The following is a 27,270-nucleotide window of genomic DNA, read 5'->3' as shown; positions in this document are numbered from 1 at the left end:
TGTTAACTATCAAACAAATAGTGAACTGAAATACAATTTTATCACAGTATTCTTCAAATTGCAATGCAAGCAAGTTACCGGGTGAGTTCAATGAACTTAACGACAAAGATTTGAATTAATTTCATCGTTTTTGAAGGTGGCTTTCATTTTTCAGTTACTTTCCGTTTTGAATATTAACCACAGAAACCTGTTCACATAACCATTTCTCTTAGTTTTCTTCTGAAAGGGGGTAAGAAACGAACAAGTTTCTTAATTATTTTGAAAATAATTATTGAATATATTGGATGAAAATTCATTATACTAGATATGATTCAATACAATATACATCCACTGAACATGTAGTTCTTGCCGTGTTCATTCGTTGGTAACCATTATACTCCCCGGAGAAAATCAATATTTAGGAGTTGTGCAGTTTGAGTGAACCAAGTTATCGTTCTATATTCAACACAGACCATATGTTTACAAAATACGACAAAGGGCAAAAGCGCATCTAGTGAAAACTACAAAAAAATCATTCTTTTTAACTAGTCCATACTGGTGAACAAAAAACAGGCTGTGATATTGAAAGTTTTATATAAATATTACTAATTCAGTTGAAACTGTTTCACTATTTTATTAGGTAACGTATTGCAGCACTTTGAAGATAAACTACTCGCTAATTCTTATTCCGTAATGTATATTTTTCAGCCCCAATGAAGATTTCATCGTATCCAGGAATGAGCTTGAGAGGTGAAGTCAGAGAGAGTATTTCTCTGGACGAAGACGATTTGAGTGATGTTGAAGATGAAGTATTCATTCGAGATGGTAAAAATGGATACAAGGTAAGTCAGTAGATTTATGTAGAATTTAAATTCATTCAGAATTTACAGTTGGCAGAAGAACTCAATGTTAAAAGACCCTTGATGGCTCCTAGGAGAAAACTTGGAAAATCCGAAATTGGAACAAGGCAAACTGGTAAACAGCCTTGTAGAGTCTTCTATAAGCCGTGCTGTTATGGATTAGCAGCTCTGACTGTCATGATCGGTAAAATAATCCAAAATATTAATTTGTTATTATTTATTAATAATATCTTCAGGGCTAATCATTTTGGTTGTTGTGCTTGTTTCAATCTACCCGTTGCCTTTGGATTGGTTGAGAGACTGGGTAATCAAAAAATCTCTGACGGAGGAACCAAAACTAACTTTACTGCCTTGTGATGATTTGATTGTAACTGACATTTGGTCGGTGAATTTACCAAAACTCACTACGGATTCGGCAATACGTACCTTAGACGTGAATGACGATGGCATAGAAGACATTTTATTTGGTTTCGGAACTGGTATAATTTAAATTAGAATGTATAAAGACAGTATTAATTTTGATATTTTAGGTGACAATTATGATAAACTGCCCGCTGATACATTTTGCCCGATATTTATGGGAGTCCCTCCACCTTGCGAAGGAGGAGTTCTAGCTCTGAATGGCACAAATGGCGAGATACTCTGGAGAGTTTGGTTCAACGACACCATTTACAGTTTACAATGTTCAGCAGATGTCAATGGAGATCACTTAGAAGACTGTCTAGCCGTTGGAGAAAAAGGGGTATGGTATTAACACTTGAAACGAACTATAATATATATATATATATATATATATATATATATATATATATATATATATATATATATATATATATATATATATATATATATATATATATATATATACTAATATTATAAATGAAAGTTTGTGAGGAGGGATGAATGTATGTATATACCGATGTTTGTGGCTCTTTCGCGCCTAAACGATTGAACAAATTTAGATTAAATTTCACATAAATACAGCTTATACATCAGAATAACATATAGGCGACTATTCACAATTGTTTTATATAATTTTGGTAATAATATATAACAATAAGTATCAAGTAAGTTGGAAAAATTCTTGCTCTCTGAGAGCTATCTTGGCGTGCGGTGCCTATACCGTTGCAGTTACATGTAAATAATGTACCGTAAGATTTTTTTTTATTATAAAAATTAATACAATTGCCGTTTTAAGTATTTAATATAGATAAACTTTGTCTTTTACACTATGTAATTTGAACGAATCCTTTAAAATTCATCATGATAAGATTAACTTGACGCAACGCAATAAGCCAATACGCGTCGTGTCTACTGTAAGACGACGGGGGACATTTCGTGGGTCTAAGCAATGAAGCGCCATCGCCGAGAACGCGACCCGAACGCGGCCAGACGCGTGAGGACTGACGCCGTTGATGTTTGTGACATATTATGCGACATCTTGACAAAACAATGTATTGATATTACTATTGTATGTGTTTTGGTTTTTATAAATTTACAAAGTAGTTGAGATTATGTAATATGAAATAAACATTGGCCTAATGACATTTTTACGTTGCCGTTACTTTCTCAGCGGGAGCCTCAGTGGGCCAGATTTTTCCATACTTATAGTTTGCTGGGTAACAAAACCGAGCGTCGTCAATATGTTCGATCTTTTTTTTCACTTTTGAAATGATCCAATAGTTATTCAGCTATTCCGGGTGGATACAAATCCAACAAATCAAAAATCATGAATATCGATTCACCCGTTCTTGAATTGTAAATGGTGTAACTAACACCATTTTGCGACTTTGTTTAATATGTTAGATTAAGATTCTCAGCAGAAACATGATTACAAAAATCAGTCAATTCATAAGCAGGAACAGGATTTGGTAAACCATGGTAAGTATTTATCCCTTTCGAGCAAATCTACAGTCATTAGAATACTATGGTCCATAACTTGAACTATGAAGCTGTTACTGTTGTCGAATTTCGTTCGGATTGAACATCTTCTTGGGCGACCAACTTGTATCTGTCACCTCCTAATATTTTCTTTGTTTTATCCGGGTGATTTTTTTGGTTTGATATTCTTAAAGTTTAATGCTTTTGAGCTCCCTTATCTTTCAGTCGTCACATTTCTCTTACAGTTTCTATCTGGAACATCTGATGTGGTATTGAAAATTTTCTGTAACCCCAGAATTCCACCGTCACATTTGAATAATACCTAAAAGGGTCTTTTTTTTTCAAACATTGGAACTAATCACCAACTGTATTTTCCACAATTCGCTCACCTATTCTGATAATGTTCTATGTTCGGAGGATGTTGATGAGATTCATATAATTGCAGTGGTCCCTTAGTTTAATGGGCATGAAATGTAGCAAAATGCCTACTATGTAACATTATTTCGTAGAAAGAAACTGATAACTATAATGAAACAGTACAAATTCAACTTATCAGATACACAAATACATAGTTGAATATAAATATCAACATATTGGTATAGGAACATGAAAAAACATCCTCTCAGTTATCTCAAAGGTGCGATTTCGTTTCACCCTTTTCAAAGAGGAAGCGTGCTTCTTCACTCACAAGCAATTTTGGTGAACGTATGAATCGTTGTATTTGTGCCACGTGCCAGTATACGAGTGTCTGCAGTATACGTGTAATGCCCGATGTAAGTAGTCCCACTATGATTCGATAGTGCATATAGATTATAACGACAAGTAGCCACATTGTCAGCTGCAAAATTGCTCATATCCAATTCTTCTACAGGAAATTCGATGACAACATTTAATTTGTCTCTGAATCTTTCCGTTCGAGAAAATCTTTTTTAAGAAATATGCTTCTCCAAACAACAACATAAGGCTCTATACCAATATATAATATTATATATTATGACAATCTGCTATCATATTGGCAGATGTAGTTCTAACAAAATAGAGAAATCAATATTTTGAAAATGTATCGAAGGCGATCTTTATTCTCAAATCCTTATTTGTTGGAAAAGGGATGAAAAATTCTTTGTAGATGAACAATTTAGTTTTTTGCTAACGTTTCAGACCTTATTAAATCCATCATCATAAAGTCCGAAACGTAAGCAAAAACTAAATTGTTCATCTACGGAGAATTTTTGATCCCTTTCCCAACCAATAAGCATTTGAAAATATAATTTGGATCACCAAACCTCGCGAAGGCGATCTTTGTGTGTGTAGATTCGTCTTATGTTTTTTTTAAGCGAGCCGAAATTGACCAAATGAAGGGTATGAAAAGGGTAATTCATTTTAGGCACTAACAAAAGCCTTGTCTGATGAGGTTTAGGATTGGGTTTTTTGGTCAATTATCTGAGACAACCATCGATATGTTTTTTTCTGTATCATCTCGCCCTTCTATCTACTCATTTGGATTGTCTGTTGTTGCATCAAAAGTGGACAGTAACAAAAATTTCGTCTGTGGGTCCTGGTTTTTGAATCAGTTCTGTGACACAAGTTATATCCAGAAACACTCTGCAAACTGCTGGAAACAAATTTTGGTCATCTTGATCAGGCACTGCGACGTCAGAAGTAATTCGAAAAAAAATCATCGTCACAATGGAAAAATTTCACTGGATTTCGAATGGCACAACCATGCGAACATATATCAGGTCGCACTAGGACTAACTAACTCAATAATTGCTTAGACCTGTTACGTAGCTATGGCGCTGTTGTTGAATTTCACATGTTTGACACCAAGTGTTGGTAAAAATACTAAATCCTTGCCTCTGATATGTACTGAAATAACGACTTTTAATGTGAATATCTGGAGCTTCTGTGGAAGATCGGACAATCATTCACCAGAGGGAGAGGTAAAAAAAAATGATTTGTTATGAATGGAAATAAAGGCAGATCAGTTATGAATCCACAAGCTTCCACGCGTAAAAAATTCAGAAATGTTTGTAAAATTAATCCATTCCCCAATTGAAACAATTCGCCAAAAATAAATCAGGAAATTTCTGACAATGCACTGTTTATGGAAATCGATATTGTTGAAAACTTGGATGAACAAAAGTTTGTGATTGATTGTAGAATGATAACAGCAATGACAATGTGTGTTTGAAGGTGATTGACAATGTTTCATGATGAATTTCAATAGTTCGGACTTCCATTGTCTAATATATAAAATGATTTGAAATCCCTGAAACAACCAAAAAAGAAGAATTACAAATAAATAGCTGTAAATTAAAATTATATTAAGCAAAAAAAACCTGAAATGAAATAATAGTGAAATAAAATACAAGTAAAAATAAAACGATTGAACAAAACGTAAAGCAATACAAAATGAAAATAAAGATAAAAATACTGAACTAGACGCCTTCTTGAAACACATCAACAGCGTGGGACCTTCCATCACTTTCACAATGGAGAAGGAAATCCACAACGAATTGCCATTCTTAGACGTTTTGGTGAAAAGGACCGACATAAGTGGGAAACATCTATATACCGAAAACCCACTCACACGGAACAGTATCTGAACCGCGAATCCAACCACCATCAATCAACTAAAAAAGGAATCATCAAGACTCTATAAGACCGTGCTTTCGGGCTCTGTAACACGAAGGAAGGTCTCGAGAAGGAACTAGACATCATCAAAAATGATCTTCAACGGAATGGCTACTCCAAAGCGATGGTAGAAAAGATTTTGGGTAAAAGACAGCAGGAGCCTAGCAAGGAAGAGAAGTCGTCACAACCAGTGCTTGCACTTCCCTACATCAGACGATTATCGGAGAGGATAAGTAGAATTGGTTCTAAGTACAACATCAGAACCTGCTTCAGATCCGGTAACACTATCCGTAGCAGCCTCACGAAATCCAGGCCACCAAACGCGGACTGCGATTCCAAGAATTGCATTTACCGGATACCCTACCGGAAAATCCTATATGGGTGAAACTGAGAGGACATTGAATGTTCGCATTGCCAAGCATAAGAAACACACACAGCGAGGGGAAACCAGCAAATCAGGAATAGCAGACCATGTTTGGACCCACCAACACAACATCGAGTGGTCCCAAGCTGAGATCTTGCACAGAGAGGAACACTGGTTTAGGATAAAATTCAAGGAAGCCGCATACATGTTGTCCAACAACGTGTTCAGCCAGGCCAGCGTAGAAATACGCATAATAACATATGGAAACCCATCATCAAACGAAAAATGGCCAAGTCCCGCCAAACGGTCATCTCCCACTGAACCAAACTTTTTCATAGTACAATGTAGAAACCAGCTCGGTATTTCACTTTTGTGGCGACGTTGATGAATACAATATTATAGAATATATTTATAGCTTTCTACTTCTACATCTTCATCTACATCTTTAGGCTCTCCTAAAAATATACGTACCCCTTCACATCACGAATTCAATTTCAATTTTTCCAAAAACGGGCGGATATAGCTAATTATGTATTTTGTAGTAACTACATAATAGTTCTCAAGATATTCAAATTTCAACTCAACTTGTGAATTATCTAAATCTAAAAGAATAATTCGTGAAGAAAAATTCACAAATTGAGTGGCCATACCTACTTAGAGACTGGCTGTAAATCAAATTATCTAAGAGAACAATTCGTTCAAACCAGTCTCAAATTACCTACACTGTAGGGTTATTGACTGACACCTATCATAAAACAACTACTCCCCTGGCTAATAACATGAAGGGCGTTCGATTATATCCGACAGGTGTCAGTGCAGGATTCTTCACTGAAGTTATTTCTGCATATGTTGTTGGCGATACAACTGCCGCAATAGGTTTTCAATTATTGGAACACACTTGCAGACCGGTTTCGGGTTGTTTGGCCACTCGTCAGTGCAAGGTATCATCAACATGAATCTTGCGATTTGAATATCGAATATTTCAGAAACGGTGACTTCTGCGGAAACGCAAGTTATATGGTACCTGCATTTTATAATAAACAATAATCCATTTTATCGTACTGTCGACAGTTAAGAATATTGGGAAATTCCTCTTTGAAACTTTGACGTCAAATAAATAGAGGCTCCATTGGGATTCAAGCACTTTTCAGTAATTGTTTTTCACTATAAAATTAAGGTCTAGCAAAAAATGTAGCCTACTGTATTTTAATCATCTGATGAGCCTCTGCAGCGTCTATTAGTTCTGAATTATTATATTTCAAAACAATTATAAAGTAAACATATGAATAAGTTAGACCAGAAATAATGTTCTGGTACAAGAAATGTATTTCTGTTTTAAATCTATGCATTATCTTTTTAGGTATCTTACAATTTCTAGTAATTTTTATTGTTAGCTAAGAACGCTACACCTACTTTGAAAAACGATTCACACATTACTATAATCTCAGGCTTAACAATCTAGTTAAGAAGCTGAATATGAGTTTTTTCATTTTAGACGTTAACTATGCTCAATGCTCGAAATGGATCCAAGATATGGCAGTATAATACAAACAGGATGAATATCTTTGTGGCAAATTTCATTCCAGATCAAGATAACGATAACGTTTCTGATGTGTTAGCGTCACAATCTTCACTTGGGGGTGAGTAAATATAGTTCAATAATGAACTTTCTGAATTTATATAAAATTAATGAACTTCAGATGGTGGAACAGGCACCGGTAATCTTGTGTTATTTTCGGGCAAGAACGGACAAGAGCTGAAACGATTCAAGATTCCTGGTGATGCGCAAACCTTCTATATGCCTCAAATCCTTACTAAAAATTATACGAACTCGTATGTAATTTTTGGAACGGGTTCGCCATCCTCTGGTGGTAATCTGAGTGTGAATACGGTTGATGGGATTACTTCTGGAAAGTTGGTAAGAGCAAATAGTAAATAGTGAATATAGTAAGTTCCTCTTCTTCTAAAAAACTTTTAGTTAAACTAAAATTCACAAATCCATTTTCAGTGGGTTCTTCGAACTATGGATGATTTTGAATATTTTTCCATTAATTATATTTCTTCAATTATACGATAATATCTTATGTAAGATTCCCAAAAGAAACTTTCATGAACATCACTTTTCAAAATTCAGAATATTCAGAAAAAAATGAACAATATGTCAATATCGACTGATATGACTACTGATATGTATTGATTTTTACCTTCACAGGGGCATCAATAAATAATTTTATTGGTGAAAATATACTTCCTGGATGGAGGAATATTGTATTAGAAAAAAAAAACAGGTGGGAAATAAATTTTGGTAGAAATAAAAAAAACATACTTTGCCTATAAAGATGATAGATGATGATCCGGCCCTGTGTATGAGGTATATGTTGAATACCATCATATTAGGAAAGAGTGAATTTTTTTTGAGACTGTCATCTGTAGTCTTTACATATCCTTCACATAACCTTCTGCAGGATATATAAAAAATTTTGCAGAAACATCACTATTCAATATTTATCAACACAAAAATAAGAGCTAAGACTGACCAACTTAGTACGTGTTTGGTTCTGTTACATTTCGCTAAGTTGTCGATATTTGCATTGCTAACACTATTAAAAAACAGAGGATTCCGCCATCTTCAACATCGACTAACAAATGAATATCGCATTCTTCCTTCTTTCAATTTTCAATGCAAACAGACTAGATAAAATTTAACAGAAAAGCACAGCCTAAGTGACTGAACACCAGAGGGCGCTTTTACGTTGAGGTCTGGGGAATGTTCCTCAATTTGGGTTATTACAGCAAATGCAAGTTTGAACAAAATAAAGTTGAGTTTAATTCATGAGTTTTTCAAATTCACTTCGAAAAGTATTCAAATTGATGTTTCAAATGTTGGGTTTTAATTTTTAAAGGGATTTGTTTCTAATTCACATATTGACAACAACGCCTATATCAAGTGAAATAATTTATACGTACCTAGATATTCTACTTTAAAAAAGGAAAATTATTTTTATAAATCAACAATTAAGGCAAAATATAAATTATAGTCCAATACCACCTCCACAAGCCACATAAACAACAGTTGTTTTGAATATTTCTGGAGTTTTTTCCCAACACCAAATCGTTATTTTCAACACATCGACACGTGTTTCGATCACCAAGTGATCATCTTTACAACGATATAATATAATAGCAAATGACCTATTTTTCAGACTAGTGAATCGAAAACGATATATGAGGATAAATTCATAGGTATGATGACTCAATCCGTTCTCGTGGACATTACTGGTGACGGTATTCCCGACATAATAACGGCCATGCCCAATTCAAGCTTAGTTGCAATCGATGGAGGGACGTTTCAACAAATTTGGAATTACACAATTCCAGTATCCGAAACTAATATCAGCCCGACACCGGCCTTCTTTAACAACGATAATGTTACAGATTTTCTTATCGTTTATCAGAAGTATGACCAAATTTTCAACTACAATTATACACAGGTGAGTGCTACAATCAGTAATCTCAATATTTAACAGTCCGTCTCATTAATGTGGTATTTGCATTCCATAGAATTTAAATTCGCCCTGCCATACGCGATGACTCTACGGCAGTGCCTAGAAAGGCACGCACCTGGTTATCCTTTGTCGGGACTGGAAATTCCTTCACGTTCAACACGTGTTCTTCTTGGAATTTTTCCCGCCCTTAGAGACCACTCCACCTAAATAGTTTAAGGTCCATCCAAATTTACATTTGGATGGTTATATATTCATCCCATGGAGTCTCAGTCTTTCCAGAATCACCTGCAGCTGGTGGCAATGACCGTCTGTATTATATGAGTATACCATAATATCGACGAGGGTGACCTCGCAGAACTCATCTACAAAGCCTACCAGGACTTCAGACATTCATTTTTAGAATACGCTAGGTCCGTTCTTCAACCCAACGCCCAACACCTTGAATTCATATACCGCGTCGTCCGGTCCCCCGAGCGGAGCCTGCCAGAACCTGTTCCTGAGATCTAATGTAGTGAATATTGGCGCTATGTCCATTTCCCGTAAATTTCCTGGATGAGTGGTACGTAGGGTACTTTGGCTCTAATCGATTTTTTAAACTGGCGGTACCCCACACAAAATCGCAATTTCCCTCCTTTCTTTAGGACCAGGACTACAGACGAGCAGTAAGCGAGCAATTTAGTTATCACATCATGGACAAAGGCCTCATGGGCCTTTGACATCCTGTATCTAGACTACCTGAAGGGTCGCTTTTCGTCAACACGAATCTTATTATACCACTGCCTTGGACTGGAGTTGGCAGATGGTCTCCACAAAGATGCCGGGAAACTTCTTGACTACCGACCAGATCTTCAGAGAACTGAGAGGCCCCTATCACGCTATATTGGATGAAGTTACTCCAAGTTCCGGTGTCAATCAGGGCTGAGAGATTAGTGGAGAGTTTATTACACGCGGAATTCTTGGAAAAAATCTTCCAAATAAGGGACGTTCTTCTGCTACCAACGTCTACCAGTGGTCCTCGTCTTCAGGGGCCTCAGGCTATCCACTGCCAAAAGCTCTGCCATCACGTAGTCTTCCTAGGACTTTTCTTGAAAGACCGCATCCGTCTCCACCACATTGTTATGGTTTTCCCAACGGTATGGTAGTGGTAGACCTCGATCATTCCCTCCTGTGTTCGAAGGCCCCGACTCCGAAAAAGTTCGATGTGAAGGACGATATAGGTCTGGGGAGTTGATATTTCGGTTATTATTTAACTTCTCCGGTTCTGTGGAACATTGCTGACACTCTGATTTCCCGCATTCTGGTTCGCCAGAGGATTGATGCTACGAATGCATTTCCTAGACAAACACAAGTCCTCATCGGTAGCGCCCTCTCGGCGACGAGTCATGCAACAATTTTGTCTGTCTTATTGAAAAGTACTAAAAAGTATACCCTTTTACGTAAATTTTGTCTAACCTTGATATATTTTTTCAAAAGATAAGAGAAGGGGGCTATTTACGTCCACACTGAAAATATATAAACACGAATTAGAGCAGCGTTAGAAAAATATTACCTAATCACTTTATACATAGCTCGTTAATCAGTGAGCAGTATTTGCCAATTTCAATGCAAAGTTTGTTCACTTGAATAAGTGAAGATGAGGGAAACAATACTACGAAGAATTGTGATGAAATGTTTGATAAATCGTTTGCACTATTACTGCATTACTTAATCTTCTGAAGTTGTCATCCATACCAGGGGAAACATATGAGAAGAATGACCAAGAAGATTACAAAAAGGGACCCAAAAAATCATATTGATGATTATAATTAAATAAATTGTACTTACACATAGTGGTAGCAAATAGCCTTCGAAAGTTTCTATATTTTCATAAATATTACTTGTCAATTGAAATTGTAGATTGAAAGAAATTTGTTAAATACAAATATTTCAAAACTAGCTTACCTTGAGATATCTTCTGCTGTTTCTATTCGTTCCCTTCATAATAACAAAAACAAATCAATATTATCCAAAATAAAATAAATAACAAATAACACCGATTTCAAGGTATTCAAATGTTTGAAATTACAATCTACAATAAAACTCAGATCAATTACGACTTAATACTATTATGATTTATTATGATAGAATACGATATGACATCGTAGCGTTATGCCGCCGTATATTTCTGACTTTTTCTATTGCATACATCAAACGATTTCAATGTTGTACTGTTGTACCATCTTAATGATATATTTTTCTGTCTTTTACGATACTGGTGCTGTATAATGTGATGCTTTATGTGACATAAAACACCATTTGATGTTGTTTTATTTTAGACATTCATTGTTGATGGAATAACTGGAAAATCTATTTACAATCCCATAGCAGGAAGCGTATCAACACAAATGAGTGGCTTATTGCTGAGTTTTGAGTCTCACGGATATGATATGTATCTATTTTGGACCTCCGAATGTGAAAATGTGGATACTCTCAAGAAAGTCGATCTTCTCGAAAGTAAATTGTGTATATACATAAGGGTTCATGAAGATTCATCGACTTTTCTTCAGGTAAACATGCTGATGAGCACGACGAATGCCGAAGCCAATTCAACACTACAAGAATTCTGAAATTACACGCTCTTAATCAATTTCAGGAGCCTCCAGGATTCACTGTTTATAATTCAGGTAAATTTGTTATATTTTTATGTAGAATGTGTTTATTTCATGAACAAAAACGGCGATATGATCTCCAAACAATGAAATGAAGTACCTTTATTATATTTCTATTCTTCTTACATATTATTCTATTACTCAATCTTGCTCATGCAAGCTTTCAAACGGGTTCTTTTCCATGGGCTCCTTGAATTTCTAGTTAATCTTTCAGTTGATTTTTGATCCTGCCAATCTCTCTCTAGTTTTCGTTTTTTATCACGTTTTGTATTATCAATAGTGTCCTGTATGCCACATCCTTGTTGTCCCAGTCTTTTTCGAATGGTCGGATAAGATGCAAGTTAACTTTTATGGAAGCAGTCACGAGCACTGAATATTTTTAATGGAAGCCATTGTTTTTGTTTACTTCTCTGTTCCTGTCCCAGATGGACTGAAGACTTATCGGTGAAAAAAGTACGAAGTACCTACCCACCAACTTCTGATCAGAATATTCAACTCACATCAGCTGGAGGGCAACCAATAGGTTGGTTTGTCAAGGAACAGATCGTTCTCATCTCCAAAAACCATTTTTTTCATTCGGAGATATTACAGACCCCTCTCTATTTAAAATATTTTGAGGATAACACTCGATCTACGGAACTCTTGATTTTTCATAAAATAAAGAGATCCAACTGTGAATGATCTCAGTGATCCCAAGCTGAGATCATCTATAGGGAGGAACGCTGGTTCAAGAGAAAGTTCAAAGAAGCTACGTATTTGGTATCCAATGACGCATACAGCCAAGCTAGCAACAAGCGGAAAACGGTCAACTTCCACTAAACCGGTGAGAGGGAAGAGAGAGATAGATGAAAGCGCTCGAATGACCTATAAATAGTTATCTCTCGGAGGAATAGTCCAGCCATCACCCAAAGACGATTGTGGATACCAACAATCGAAACTTCGTCAAGTTACTTGGTTTGAAACATTTTTATTTTATTTTTTTGCTCATTTTTTATCCGACAGTGTCAGATTATAAGACAGTTTGAATAAGTCTGCGGAATGATTCGAGATTGAGGTAAGCTACATTTGAAATAGTGAATTTGAAGTAGAGTATTCAGCTGTTATTTGTGTCATTGAAGTTATTAAATTTCTCTCACCTATTTATCAAAAAGCTGGCCATAGACGCATAGAGTAACCAGTAGTACCGGTGGTTAGATCGTAAAGCTGGTAACAACGGATAGTTCGTAATAGTATTTTTCAATTACTGCTATTTGATCAATAAACAAACGAAAAACAAGGATTGAAAATGACTAATTGAATACACCTGTAAAATTTTTTAGAATGTTTCAAACTGTGTCAGAAAATGGCCTAGTTCATATTTTATTCATATATCGATTTGCTCCAACAAACGGTATCGAGGAGCCGCTTATTTCCGGTTTCTGGGATACCGAAATTAAAGAAAAAGCCAAAAATTTGTCGCTAAATCTTTTACCAGGGGCATTTAAATATAAATTATTATTGAACACAATAATAATATTGCCGATTATATATGATCTTCCAACAGGGACTTCTGAACTTTGATAACGGCCATCTTGTTGAAGATACATCTATCAAATTATTTGTCGTTCATTCAGTCTGTTTTCCCAAATCACCATGAACGGATATAGCATTCAATAACACGAGAAAATAATAAAATTGTTTTATCAAAATGAATGTTCTGTACGGTTGCCATATTCGTCCTACCAAGAAGGCTATTCGCAATGTGGTGGATAAATTTGAACCCACTAGTCTAGTAAACGATCGACCAACACCCGTGCGACGACGAAATGCAAGATCTGCCGAAAACATCAAAGCTGTCTGTGAGAGTGTGCAGGAGAATCCGAAGCAGTCGATTTCGCGTAGCTCGCAGACCACTACTTGGTGAATTTTGCGTAATAACTTGGACCTGCACCAGTACAAAATTCAACTGATCCAGGAACTGAATCTTATACAACGACCTGTGAATTGGCTCTGGAGCAGTTGACAACCGACCCTAATTTTCATCAAAAAATTGTCTTCAGCGATGAGGCCGATTTCAGGATGAATGGTTAGGTGAACAAAAAAAATTGTCGAATTTGGAACGATAACAATCCATATAAGATCCAAGAGCGTCCAATGCATCCCGAAAAAGTCACTGTTTAGTGTGGATTTTGGGCTGGCGGCAACATCAGTTCATTTTTCTTTGAGGATGACGTTGGCCAGACCATCATATCAACGGCGAGCACTATAGATCGGCGATTACCAACTTTTTTGGCCTGACTTGGATGATCTTAATACGACGTGTGGTTTCTACAGGGTGGCGCTACGTGCCACACAGCTCAAGCCACATTCAATATGCTGCACAAGCGATTTAAGGACATGGTAATCTCACGCGGAGGTGATGTGAACTGACCATCGAGATGGTGCGATTTGAGCCCTTTACACTTTTCCTTGTGGGGTTTTCTTAAGTCGCAGGTGTATGCAAATAAGCCACAAACCACAGCGGTCTTCAAACCAACATATCCCATGCCATCGGTCAAATTCATTCGCCAGAGTCATGGAAAATTGGACGCTTCGAATGCACCCAGAGAAGCCGTGGCGGACATTTGAACAATGTTATATTCCACACATGAAGGCATCAATGTGGAATTGGTCGCGGTGGTAGTGCGCCCGACACACGATCGGAAGGCCGTGGGTTCGATTCCCGACTCTCGCCAGATATTTTTCTCGAAAGAATTTATCTGGTTGAAGCTGGAATGATTCTGCAACCGTGTTAGAAATCACACGTTAAAAGGTAAGACCTTGTTAGTCCTCAGCTCGCACACGTTTCTCAACTTCTGAGAGTTGTCGTTCGTATGGGGACGACAGCTGATTAACAAAAAAACAGATTTCAAACAGATTTTTAAAAAAAGGTCTTTTAAACGAATACAAAATTTCGATCATATCTCAAATACCCACTTTGTTTTATTTAAATTTAAAGATAGGATGTGCTTAATGAAAGACCCTATACGAAGCAGCAATCTTACCTAAAGAGAAAGTCAGAAAATTTTATGTCGAAAAATTTTTCTGAATACGACCTCGGACAAGAAATTTCGGGAGGTAATTCTGAAGAAAAAAATTGATTGTAACGAAATGAAACCCTACAATTTTCAGAATTAGGCTTCAAAAACTACCTAATTTTTTATAGTCAATAACTATCTCTTCAATAATTTATTCGAAAATATCTCATTTGTTGATAATTCATTTTTTCTTAATGTTAATCAATCAGGGTAGTAAAAACGCAAAAGAAATATTAAAATCATTTATCATTTCGATTTAACATAATAAATAATTCACTTTACTTTAATGTGACTTATGCACACCAAGCTATTATTTCCGACTTCCAATACCCATATAATGAATAAAAATGTTTCAGCCGAAAGAAAGAATCTTGAATTCACAGAAATGAAAACTCCTACGAAGCAATTGAAAGAATATTACAAGGCGCATCCCAAAATCAACATACAATCACTTGGTCAGAGCGAAGTTGACGAAAACTACAACGTTGATCCAAGTCCTCCGAAAATTAGAAAATATGGAACATCGAGTTTCAGACACAAAGATCACAATGGAGGTTTGATTGAAAGTTATATGACTGTACCTGAAAGCCACCACTCTGAAGATCGAGTAAGTAGAGTAGAGTAAAGAAACTAATTGAAGTCATTACAGAAAAAGTATGATTTATTTTTCTGGTCCATTCTTCTGTACTGGGTGTTTGTACGGAGGTTGAATTTACAATTTGATCATTAATAATTGAAACACTAATCTAACTTGTAAATTTTTTCTTTGGACAGTATTTTTTCACAAAATTTCTTAAAATTTTATACAATAAGTTAAAGCAGGCGAATCTGCAATATTCTTCCCAAAAATTTGTGTGCATCCTATTAGAAATTTAGACTGAGAGAGTTTCGAGTATGAAAGTTACTTACTACTTAGAGTGGAATTATATCCCGGTGGCACACTCGTATAGTGTTTTACGAGACCTTGAGCACAATAGTTAATGAATAACCAGACCTTTACTAGTACTCGACGACTTTGCCTGTCTCACTCCACAAATGATGGGTAGTTTTGTTTCATTTCTAGTTCTCTAATTTTATTAATAGGTACTTACCAGATAGTTGAAAATTTGGTTTGACCTTCCTCAATGAATTTTTCTTTTATAATTTAATTGAATGAAACATTTATTTCAAAATTATTTTATTGGAAAATTGTATTATATGAAGCACTATTATCCTCAATGGTATGCTTCGAAGTTTCGGGACAAAATACATGTCTTATCAACGCATCAGCACCGTTTTGGATACCTTTACAAGACGATGCATTCATTTTTTCATAACATAGCACATTTTTTTTCTTCTGGTGACATAACTTTATGTACGTATTATCATCATGACAAATCTGTTCTTGTCATGATGACAGTACGTATACACATTCGTATACAGAGCTATAGAAATTTCATTCGAATTGATAAGGTTTTTTCGAAAAAAGGCGTTTGAGCTTTCTACTTTTCCATCGTGAAACAAAAAATGTAAATGTTATTTCATATTTCGACACTAGTATACCTAAATCATGCTAGCCAGTCCTAGAATATAATTATTTTTAGTAGATGTAACAATATATCAACCTCCAAAAATGACTCAGCCAAGACAAACTCTGAATATGATTATTCTTATTGTCAATTCGATATTGTCTTGAGGGTAAAAGAATTTCATGAATGACAACATGCCGGTACATCAAAGAAAGCCACCTAATCGTCGCAAGCAAGTGGCTCTGCAATTCATCTACGAAGTCACTGAGATATTTCTACCCGCTATGCTCCTTGAGGACGCCGCTAACGAACCATTAAAACAGTGACTTGCGACAAATGACATCAAAGGAGGCGGCCGACTGTTTTTTCTCAGATTGCGTTAAAGATAGTATTGATAGGCGTCGGACTGAGGGTACTGATATAAATTTTCCAATGATAAATTCTGTTTGATCCGAAGATAATTGAAATATCGTGAAAACTAATTTTGTTTAAATATAGAACAATTTGTTTTTGAAATAGTTTTTTATTCAGGATTATATAGAACATATAACAATATTCCAGACTCCACAAATGACTGAGCCAGACTATGAATGGGTTCAGAATCAGCAGGAGCCGCTGTTGAATAACATGGAAAAAATTGAACCAAATTTCGATGATTACCAAATCGATGATACTGTACCTTATAATCAAAAACATTTACTGATTAAAGAAAATCTGGAAAACTCCAACAGAGATCCCAGAAGCAAAGATCGTAAGACGAATAATCACACATCAAAAAGTATCTCCAAAACAAGAAAAAAAGATCTGTTCGGTGAAAAAAACGGCATTTACGACTATCGAAACGTTCGATTATCCAGAAATAGGCTACTACGTGATGTAGACTACATTCCTACTGATATATTCAAAGACACGTTTATTAAAAATGAGGAAATGCGTCTCAGAAAATCCAAATTTGAACAGAGGGATGTCAACACACACACGGATAAGATAAAAGAAAAGGAAGAAATACGGAAAATCATAGATAAAGAATTGGAAGAGTCAAAGAAGTCTCCTACGACTTTGTGGGATCTGGAATCGGAGAAGGAGATGGAAGACTGGGTGGACGGAAATTACAGGGGGAAAAGGGATATCAACTATGCTTCTTCCAGTATTTCTAAGATAACTTCAGTTGGTAAGTAATTGTCATCACTATAATCAATAAACCAACAAATTTTTGAATTCAAGGTGCTATAGTCGATTCCATCAACGTGACTAACGGTAGCAATTCAATAGATATAGTGTTCATCAAGTACTGGATACCAACACACATAGGACATCAAGAAATGTTGAAACAAGATATCAAAGATTGTATTGATGATAAAATCAAGGAAAATTCTGAAGGTAAGAACAATTATCATTTATAGTAGTAGTGCTTGCATTATAACCGATATTTTTGAGAATCATCGATATTAAGAAAACTATCCCAAACTGAAGGCAAGGGATATTTTTCTTTAAGTATTTGTAACAAAGAAAACCATTCTAAGGTTGATTCAAACACTCTCCCTCAGGATCACGCCCGAGGAAGCTAATGTAAAAGTGAAATACGATTTTGAAAACTGTGTAGTGGAAATCTTCAACCGAGCATGTTTTATTAAACACCACAGGATTCACGATTTCGCCATCCACACTGTTTTCCACATTGATACCTCTCAAAGCCAGCTCTATTAACATTTCTAAACTGACTTTAGTATTACAACATCTGACTGGTAGGACTATAAAGTGGTAGGTAGTCAGGATAAAAATTTATTGAGATCTAGAAAGTGTAGTGAGGGTGAAATCAATCCCAGACAATGAATAACTAACTTTTTTCGTCACTAGCACAATGTCGTCCAGTGCCAATGGTGAATGTGCAGTTTTCATCATCCAAATGACTTTCGATCTTTATATTTCTTTATCGTTTTTCTGATGGTTATTCTGCAAACTTCATTTTCTTTCTATTGTGTCAGTAACAAGTACCATCTTGTTGGATTTCGATGAGTTCTTCTAGTAACTCATTTGTTTCACCTCCATTCACGATAACGTCTAGATTTAGTATCTTTATTATCTTTATCTGCGTTTGGTTCACTTCTACTTTAATGACTTTGAGGTTTTTGCTGTTTCCGATAATCCATCTGCAGATTCCATAATCTTTCACCCCTGAAACAATGTTTTTATTTGGAGGTTTTCGTTTCTCGACTGATGCGTTCAATTTATAAACAACCTATTGGATTGTTTTCTTTCAATGTTGGCTCTTTCCATGGGATCACTTCTCTAAACTTAGTTTTCACTCCTCCCAAAATATTTTTGTAGTCTCGAACTCTATCTTATCTATCCATCAACGTTTATGATAAGATGCCGACCCAGCTTTAGAATTACTTAGTACATCTTGATGCATTTTAAAGCGTTGATTCTGATCGGTGCTCCAGTCTACTCCACAAATTATTTTGGGCTTAGGGATACGATAAAATGATTAGTCCCTGAGTTTTTCAATTATTATATATAATTCAAGTTGCATTTCTACAGATTCCACAATCATTTGATATTTGTTTCATATACTTATTGAGCTGTTATACAGCTTTTCTATTGCTTGGTTTCGCAGTGCTGGAATGAGTGTAGTGTCCTTTTCCTCTCCAACCTGTTGTTGGCGTGCATGGCATACAATGTTCATCCAGTTTTCCATTCATCTCTTCCGTGACCTGTTCTATCTCTTCGTTGACCCGTGTGCTAATTTTGCACAACTCGTTTCGACTATTTCTACTAAGCCATTGGATGTATTTATTCAGATTTCCTTTTTTTGTTATTTCCTCCTGAAATGTTTTGCTGATTTCGTATAATCATTCAATTTTCATGTTCTTCGTTACTGCTAATTTGAACAACAAAAACAGAGAAGTGAAGAGAAAAAACAAGCAATCAGCAAAAATCTTCAGGAGGAAATAACATTTCTAAGGTTTTTTTTCTATAAATTGATGGATGTAGCCGTTACTACGTGGTATGAGATCATAATGAAGAAAAGAGAAATGAAGCTTTCTATGTTTTTTACCACTTTTATTTGTCCTTATAGGACGACACTGCAGTAACGTTAGTTACAAATAAAAGTGGTAAAAAACATAAAAAGTTTCAATTCTCTTTTCTTCATTTTTTTTTCTAATCTCTTTACTCTTATTTTAGGAACTTCTCATTTTCTTATTTCCATTTCATATTTAGTTAGGTACACAAGAATCTGTCTATAGAGTAGGGAGGGTGAGTGTAGGGCCCACATCACTTATACCACATGTGACCCATTGTACATCCTCCCGAGGAGTTGTCCTCATAGGTCATCGTCCATCCTGTCCTATCCAGGAAGGAGGACAGGTCACTGGGAGACATCTCCTTTATATCGGCAATGTCCGGAGTTATCGCCAATAAGAGAGTATGTGATCGGCGAGTCTTGGCCTAGGTATACAAGAATACCTGATGTGAAAATTTCGTTGTAGTCAGCAGCTCGTATTTACCTTCTTCCATATTTTTTCTCCACTTATCCAACTGGTCTCAGCAATGTTACTATTTCAGGTCCCTTAAAAACGAATTAACAACTTTATACACTCAAAAATACAACAACTGAATGAATGCTAATTATGTATACAACAAAAAAACGCTCTGGTATCAATAGATCGCGGAGCAATAAAAAAATGCAAATAATTGAAGCGTTCACTCCCCGCGTGAATGACTGATCATCTGTTGGTAATTGAAAATGCAACACACCCTGTATTGTACATCAACCATTTATTTTCAGTTATTGTTTGACATTTTGTATGTATATGAATGACTGTCAGATACAAGTTCATCATAATATATATAAATTATTGATATGTTCAATATAACGTTTAGAAGTAACTCAGGCTTATTGTAATTACACCTTTGCACTGCCCTCATTGCATTTCCAACATCATCGCCTAACACATTCACTTGTCTTTCAATGTTTCGTCCGATTATAACAATTCAATCGCCGTCTTAGTACGTTAGGCAGAGTATATACAGTGCATTTCTTTAATGCCTTCCCCCTTTTCATTTTTGAATGGGTCAACTTAAAAAATTGAAATTTAGGATAGTGAAATTAATGCATGAATAATTTATTTTGAAGTGAAATTGGCAGGTGAAACTTTCAAGATGGCGACTGGGCGCCATCTGGGAAAATAAATTAAATAGAAAGGGGAATCTTGTGACACATCTTTTTTGAAGCTCCTGACAAATACTTCACAACTCTAGAATATAATGTCAACTACTACGAAATGGCGTAACTTTTAATAAATGCCTGAATACATTGACTTTTAACTACGTTATATGAGGTAATAAGCTTGAGGTCAGTTCAGAAGATGCTCGAAATGGTTGCTTAGAACTTCTTGACATATGAACAGCCTATCCGATATTTCACGCCGAAAATTTTCGAACACAGTAACGTCAATATCTCTACAAATATTTATTATTCTCTGCCGTATATCCAAAATTGAAGCAGGTTCAGTTTCGTACACCTTTTGCTTCTAAAAGCCCCATAAAAAAAGTCCAAAGGTGTTAAACCTGGCGAGCGGGCTGGCCATTCTGTAGGACCTCGAGGCCAATCTAACGACCGGGAAAAGTAGTATCCAAATAGTTTCTTACTTGTCTGGAGTAATGTGGTGGTGCTCCATCTTATTGGAATACAATATTCATATCGAATTCATTAGGATTCGCTTCAACGATTTCAGTCATGAGAGTCAACAGTAGTTTCCAGCATATGAAAATACAGTTCCCCTATTAAATTTTGATCAATAAATAGAGGTCCTACAATATGGTTTCCCAATATTCCTGCCCAAACGTTAATTTTTTCTATGTGTCCCGGAAAACGCGTGAGGGTTGGTGTCACTCCAATAACGGCAATTTTGTCTGTGAACATTGCCGTTTAAAAAAATGTACATTCGTCACTTAAAAAAATATTGTGGAGATAGGTAGGATGCCTTGCAATGGTTTCCGTCATAATTTCGCAGAATTCTGTTCTTCGATCAGGGTCATCTTCAGTTAATTGGTGTACCATTTTAATTTTGTATGGATAATACCTATTCCTCTTCAAAAGTCTCCACGCAGTAGAAGGAGACTACTCACGACGGAATAAGTAGACTGTTCAGGATTTACTACCATCTTACCAATTATTTGCACTTGCTGTTCTTCCGGAATGGACGGATGACCTGGGGGCTATTTGTTATGTACACTATCGGTAATTGTGAATTTGGATACAAGTTCCACAAATATTTTCTACAGATAGGACGATTCGGAATATATTCATTGAAAATCATTTCGGTCTCGTAAAAGTTACACGTCGCATCGTAAATAAAAAAAAATCAAGATAGCGCCCAGTCGCCATCTTGAAAATTTCATCTGTCAATTTTACTTCAAAATAAAGATTTCATGCATTGATTTCATTATCCAAAATTTCTAGTTTTTGAATTGACCCGTTCAAAAAATAAAAGGTGGCAATAAAGAAATGCACTGTAGATATAAAAGTGGCATTTTAAACTCAATTTGTACTTCTGAAATTCCACAATATATGTTGTATATATTATAATGTTGCGTTTATTCCAGATACTGCTGTTCACAAATATCAAAAGACTATAAGCGCAGAACAGAGGATTTTATTCGAGAAAGAGTGTCTCGAAGAACAAGAGAGTCTGAAAATAGGATTAGACTACTTCCAACAACTCTACAAACTTAGACTGGGACAAATGACTGTTTATAGGTTAAGATTAGAATGCAAGTGTATGAGTGAAAGAAAAAATGCTAGATGTGCTGAATTTTTACCCAAAGATAAACAAAATTGGCCTAGCTATTTGGGAAGGTTTGGAGACGGGGTTTTTCCGACACAAGGTTAGTCTCGAAATAATTGGTTAATATAATATTTGTCTCCATACAAACAAAAATCGATGACTTTTTCGAAATTGATTATTATAGTGTATTCATTGTTTCAGGCTACAGCAGGAGATAAGATATACAATATGAAAGCAAAATATTACAGGCTTCCAGAAAATTTTTCAAATAAATGCAATATCATCTTCTAAAACCTGAATTGAGGTTTTCAGAAATGTATTTTATAACCGATGCGACCCCATTGTGGGACAATTGACGTATAATAGACCCCTCATATATGTTTTTCAATATAGGAACGTTCAACATTTTCATTTAACCTAATCGTGGCATCTGAGTGATGACACAATTCAAAATGGTTAATAATTTTGAGCAACAGTTGTTAAAAATGTGGCGTGGACGTTTTTTAATGAATATTTAGAGATTCGTTTCAAACAAATCTGTCACAACAATATTGAGTATAGTATACATCTTATCAATTCTTTCTTATTATATGCAAATATTTTTGATTATGAAAACTAAACAATATCTGTTGTGAATGGAAAGAGGTATATTTTTAAGAGAGATTAGTTTTTGGGAAGGAAAGGTTTTGAAGAAAGATCCGCACATTTTTTTTCTATAAAGATGGAGAAGTAGGAAGCTAAAACTTTTCCCAATAATCTGTTATGATTGCTCCACTAGATGAACTACACTTATGGAAAAAACTCTCCAAAACCCTTCAATCGAATGAATATAAACTGCAGCTATTTGGATTCAACTTAAATCATTACTTTTGAACAACACCGATATTAGAGCGTATATCTCTTTTCTCTATACCAAAACTTATTTCATACGTGTCAAATCGGAACCGAATGAAAATTGCTGTAATGAGATTTGTAGGTTTACCATATTGAAGTAATTTGAAAAAGGCTATCACTAATCATAGCGATTCTATATAAAATTAAATTTCATATTCAACTGAATTATTCAAGTCTTACTTTTCGATCATTCATTCAACATTACAATATTTGATTAGCATGTGTGCTTCAACTACAACTTTGATGATAACAAAATAGAGCTCAATAATCTATTGAAAACGAGTGTCAAATCTGTATTTTTCAGAAAATATATATTTTACAAATGAAATGAAAACTTCTCTCAATGATAACGCATTAAAATTGACATTGTAGAATTATTTATAGTACTTATTAATGTCTATCGAGTTATGAGAGCGAAATTTCTATAAAAAACAACAGACATTTTTGCTGCGTACAAGAAAGATCAAATTCATTCCATTAAAGCTTGGATAATCTTAGATACATTTCAATTGTTATATTATTTATTTATATTATAATTGAAATTCAGATTGAAAACTGTTATTTCTTAATTAATTATCATTCTGGTATATACATTTCAATCTCAATCCCTTCGCCCTTTAGAACTTGAAAGATTCACAGTAATAAATCGATTACTATATTTTTATAATGAACACAAAAATAGTTCAGAATTTAAAATCAAGGAAAAAAAGGTGTCGGTATATATACTTCTTCATCTTTATCGAATAAGATGTAGAAATCTTCCAAAGAAAGACAGAAAGCAATCAATTTCAAATTAAACTCTATACAAAGATGTATAGCAAAGGAGTAACTTTCAGAAAAAAACATCTCGAAACAACTACTCTCATTCAAACATTGAATTACACGAATAGAAAGAAAACATGGGTACTTTCGAAACATCTACTTTTATGTGAACTTTGAATTATCAAAAAAACACGTATTCCTATTCACTTTGTACTCCAAAAATTCGTAATGGAATTGAATCAGTTACCATTCACAGCATTACTACACAACATAGTATATGAAAGAGATAAAACTTCACTTACATGGTACACAAATCTAAAGAAATGAACGTTCAAACCAGTCTCGGATATACCTACACAGTAGGTTGAATGGACTGGCGCCTATCATTCCCCTGGCTAATACCACGAAGGGCGTTGGATTATATCCAACAGGTGCCAGTGCAGGATTCTTCACTGAGTTAATTTTGCATATGTTGTTGGCGATACAACTGAAAGAGTCGACCTTCAACAGACACACTTGCAGATCGGTTTGGGGCTCATTAGCCACTCGTCAGTGCAAAATAGTGGCCATCATCGACTTAAAGTCAAGGATTTCCATAATTGAAAATCGGAATTCTTTCATTGTATTTCATTCCTCTTCCTAAGTTGGAGCGAACAACAAAATGTCACTCCATCTAGTGGACGAGGTACTAACCAACTGCATATCCGAAATTTGCCCGATTCCTCGGAATAAGGAAGAAAAACTTGCTTATTAGTCAGTGGGCTATGCTTGAAGACTGGTAGTAAACAAATCTAAAGAAATAAACTTTTAACCTTCAAGCCAGTCTCGAATATACCTATACAATAGATTGAAGGGACTGACGCCTATCAGAAAACCACTACACCCCTGGCTGTTACCACGAAGGACGTTGGATTATATCCGACAGGCGTCAGTGCAGGAATCTTCACAGAAAATTTCCTGCATATGCAATTGGCAATACAACCAAAATTGAAGGTCGACTCTTTCAGATGTATTGCCAATTGCATACGCAGGAAATTTTCTTTTAGATTCCTGATTTCATAACAAATGATTGGAGTACAAACTGAATAGGATTTTTTTTTGTATAAATCAATATCCATATAAAATTATTTTTTCATTCGTGTCATTCAAATTTTATATGAAAAAAGTTGTTTTGAGAGGGCTTTTTCTTCCAGTTTGTATCTGAAAGTTATACCTTTGCATGAACTACATGATTTTGGAGTTTATTTCGAAATCAATTGGTTTATTTCTTTCTTTGGAAGATTTCAAAATTTTTTTGTACGAAGATGGAGAAGTGGAAAGACAAATTGAAGAACTGTATTTGTAAATTTCTTCAAATACAATTTGTAAACCCAACTTTTCATATTCCTTAATCGCCAAAATTATAAAAAATGTTACAATTGTTTCATCAGTACTAAATAGTTGTCATCGGATATTCTCAAACTTGATTTGTTGTTCATAAAATTTGTATTTTATGAATTCGAGATATCACGAAAGATACTGACCATTTTATTTGAATTTTTGAAATTGAGGTTGCCAGCTTAAAGGTAAGGCGCGAAGGATTGAAAGTTATTACGAAAATCGACGTTCCCAAAACATTTTTCTGAATTATCTTCAACAATAATTTTCAAAAATCAATTTATGTGCTCCGACACTTAAATTTGAAATAGCGTTCTCAACGATTACTATAAATTACTATTATATTCATTTTGTGTAATCAGTAAATAGTATTGTAGACAATAAATATTTAAATATTTTATTAATGTTATCATCAGTATTGTGACACCTACAAAAATGATTTCATTGCTTCGAAATATCTCGGGTCGATGTTCTTTTAACCTCGGCCAAAAGCATCATATATACATTTTGAAGGTGACTCCAAAATACTTTCTTTGAAAAAATGTAATTATTTTTTGAAGTGTCACTTATGTACATATTGTATATAATACTTTGCTTGCAAAAAATTAAACTCGATGAGGTTTATATTACTTAAATTTATTTAGATTGATGTGCCACATTCTTATTTCAATCAGGAATTTATTGTTTTTGTTATGAGATATTTGAACCAATTATATTCAGTATACCACTTATTTTGTATAAAAAATAAACTTTTTATGTATCACGTGAATGTATTCATTTTAACACCACGAACAACTTGAGACTCATTTAGCCAAGATTTTTTAAAACAATCCCTTACTCAAAAAATGATTCAATATTCTCCAAAAAGTTAGGAGATGCCTCAATATCAACTAAATTTAAAAAAGTCAAGTAACTTGGTTTGAACTCTCTTCTAATTTTCGAATGCTCTCAAAAATTCAACCAACTTCTGAAGATTGATCAATGACATTAGATTAGATTGTCGGTGAGTTGCCCATGGCCTAATTCACTGCGACCTTTTCAGATCTATTGTGATGCTCCTTGGTTGTTAGAGCTCATTGTCTAGCTTGATCTCTTTGATGAAACTTCATAGCCTTGACACTGACCCCTTCATATAGCTGACAGCCTATGGTCTATCTTCCCGCATCTTGCGTGTCTCAGCCTTGTTATCGTTTCGCATTCACAGAGCACATGCAGTGCGGTTTCTTCATCTTCTTGACAGAACCTGCGTTGGGTTTCTTCTGTCAGACTCATGTTGATCATTTGTTTCCTGAGTCGGCTATGCTCCGTTAGTACACCCACCACTACCCTTACAACCTTACGGTGGAGGTTAGGCAGGTATTCCGTGAATGTGGGCGATGGTTTCTTTATGAACTCATTCGTCTGGCTCATTCCTGGGAGCTGATTCCACCAATATATTCGACTTCGATTCGGCTTGCATCCATGAGTTTATGGATGTCTTTATACATGCTTTCGCTACCTCGCAGAAGGGTTCTGAGCCGAGCATAGCCTTCGATGCGCCTTCACGGGCTAGAAATCGGCCTCCTCATTGCCCTTGTGACCCTCATGTCGGGGTACCTATACTAGAGTGACCCTATTTTGGGTACTTATCTTATTGAGTGCGCTCAGACAGCTTCCCACTAGTCTTGAGAAAACTTGAAATGAGCTGAGCGCCTTAATTGCCGCCTGGCTGTTGGAGAAAATGGCAATGGTTTTATTTGTGTCCTTCTACCTGTTTATTTCCCCTATACAGTGTTCGATGCCCGCTACTTCTCTCTGGAACACAGTTGCATTATGTCCGAGGCTGAGTGCGATTCTCGTCTTTGTTCTGCCTCCGTATATACCGGCTCCCACTCCTTGAGTCTTTGAGCCAATTACATTACATAGGACCTTCATTCTCGTTCGCCTGTTTTCATGCTAGATTTACGTGTGACGACACGCACACACGTTCTTAGGTGGCCAGTGGCAGTTCATTTGCTCTATCGACTTTG

General features: G+C 35.4%; 1 protein-coding gene across 3 annotated transcripts; it reads left to right on the top strand.

Moving 5' to 3' along the window:
• Positions 1-26,024, top strand: LOC111510623 (uncharacterized). Of its 3 annotated transcripts, XM_074171922.1 has the most exons (16): positions 37-81; positions 155-229; positions 688-821; positions 870-1,023; positions 1,076-1,318; positions 1,370-1,581; positions 7,214-7,358; positions 7,419-7,636; positions 8,922-9,209; positions 11,540-11,717; positions 11,771-11,887; positions 15,285-15,535; positions 16,998-17,607; positions 17,661-17,816; positions 22,047-22,328; positions 22,430-26,024. In XM_074171922.1, the coding sequence occupies exons 3-16, from the start codon at positions 693-695 to the stop codon at positions 22,444-22,446; spliced, it is 3,000 nt and encodes a 999-aa protein (XP_074028023.1). In that variant the 5' UTR covers positions 37-81; positions 155-229; positions 688-692; the 3' UTR covers positions 22,447-26,024. The 3 variants fall into 3 exon arrangements, with proteins under 3 accessions (XP_074028024.1, XP_074028023.1, XP_023022317.2); XM_074171923.1 differs by lacking the exon at positions 155-229 and having other exon boundaries at positions 1-81; XM_023166549.2 differs by lacking the exons at positions 37-81; positions 155-229 and adding an exon at positions 292-619.
• The last annotated feature ends 1,246 nt before the right edge of the window (positions 26,025-27,270 follow it).

This window comes from Leptinotarsa decemlineata, unplaced genomic scaffold (genome assembly GCF_025532065.1).
Source record: "Leptinotarsa decemlineata unplaced genomic scaffold, Ldec_3_MD MMD2_tig00000035_RagTag_RagTag, whole genome shotgun sequence".
NCBI lineage: Eukaryota > Metazoa > Arthropoda > Insecta > Coleoptera > Chrysomelidae > Leptinotarsa > Leptinotarsa decemlineata.
Note: the sequence above shows the minus strand (reverse complement) of the source record. Positions and strands in the feature narration are given on the sequence as shown.

Bases quoted from the DNA above. Each gene is read 5' to 3' on its own strand.
- LOC111510623 (XM_074171923.1), top strand. From the start codon at position 693: ATGAAGATTTCATCGTATCCAGGAATGAGCTTGAGAGGTGAAGTCAGA. The intron at 1,319-1,369 runs GTATAATTTAAA...TTGATATTTTAG, and splicing joins TTTATTTGGTTTCGGAACTG to GTGACAATTATGATAAACTG. The intron at 11,718-11,770 runs GTAAATTGTGTA...ACTTTTCTTCAG, and splicing joins GAAAGTCGATCTTCTCGAAA to GTAAACATGCTGATGAGCAC.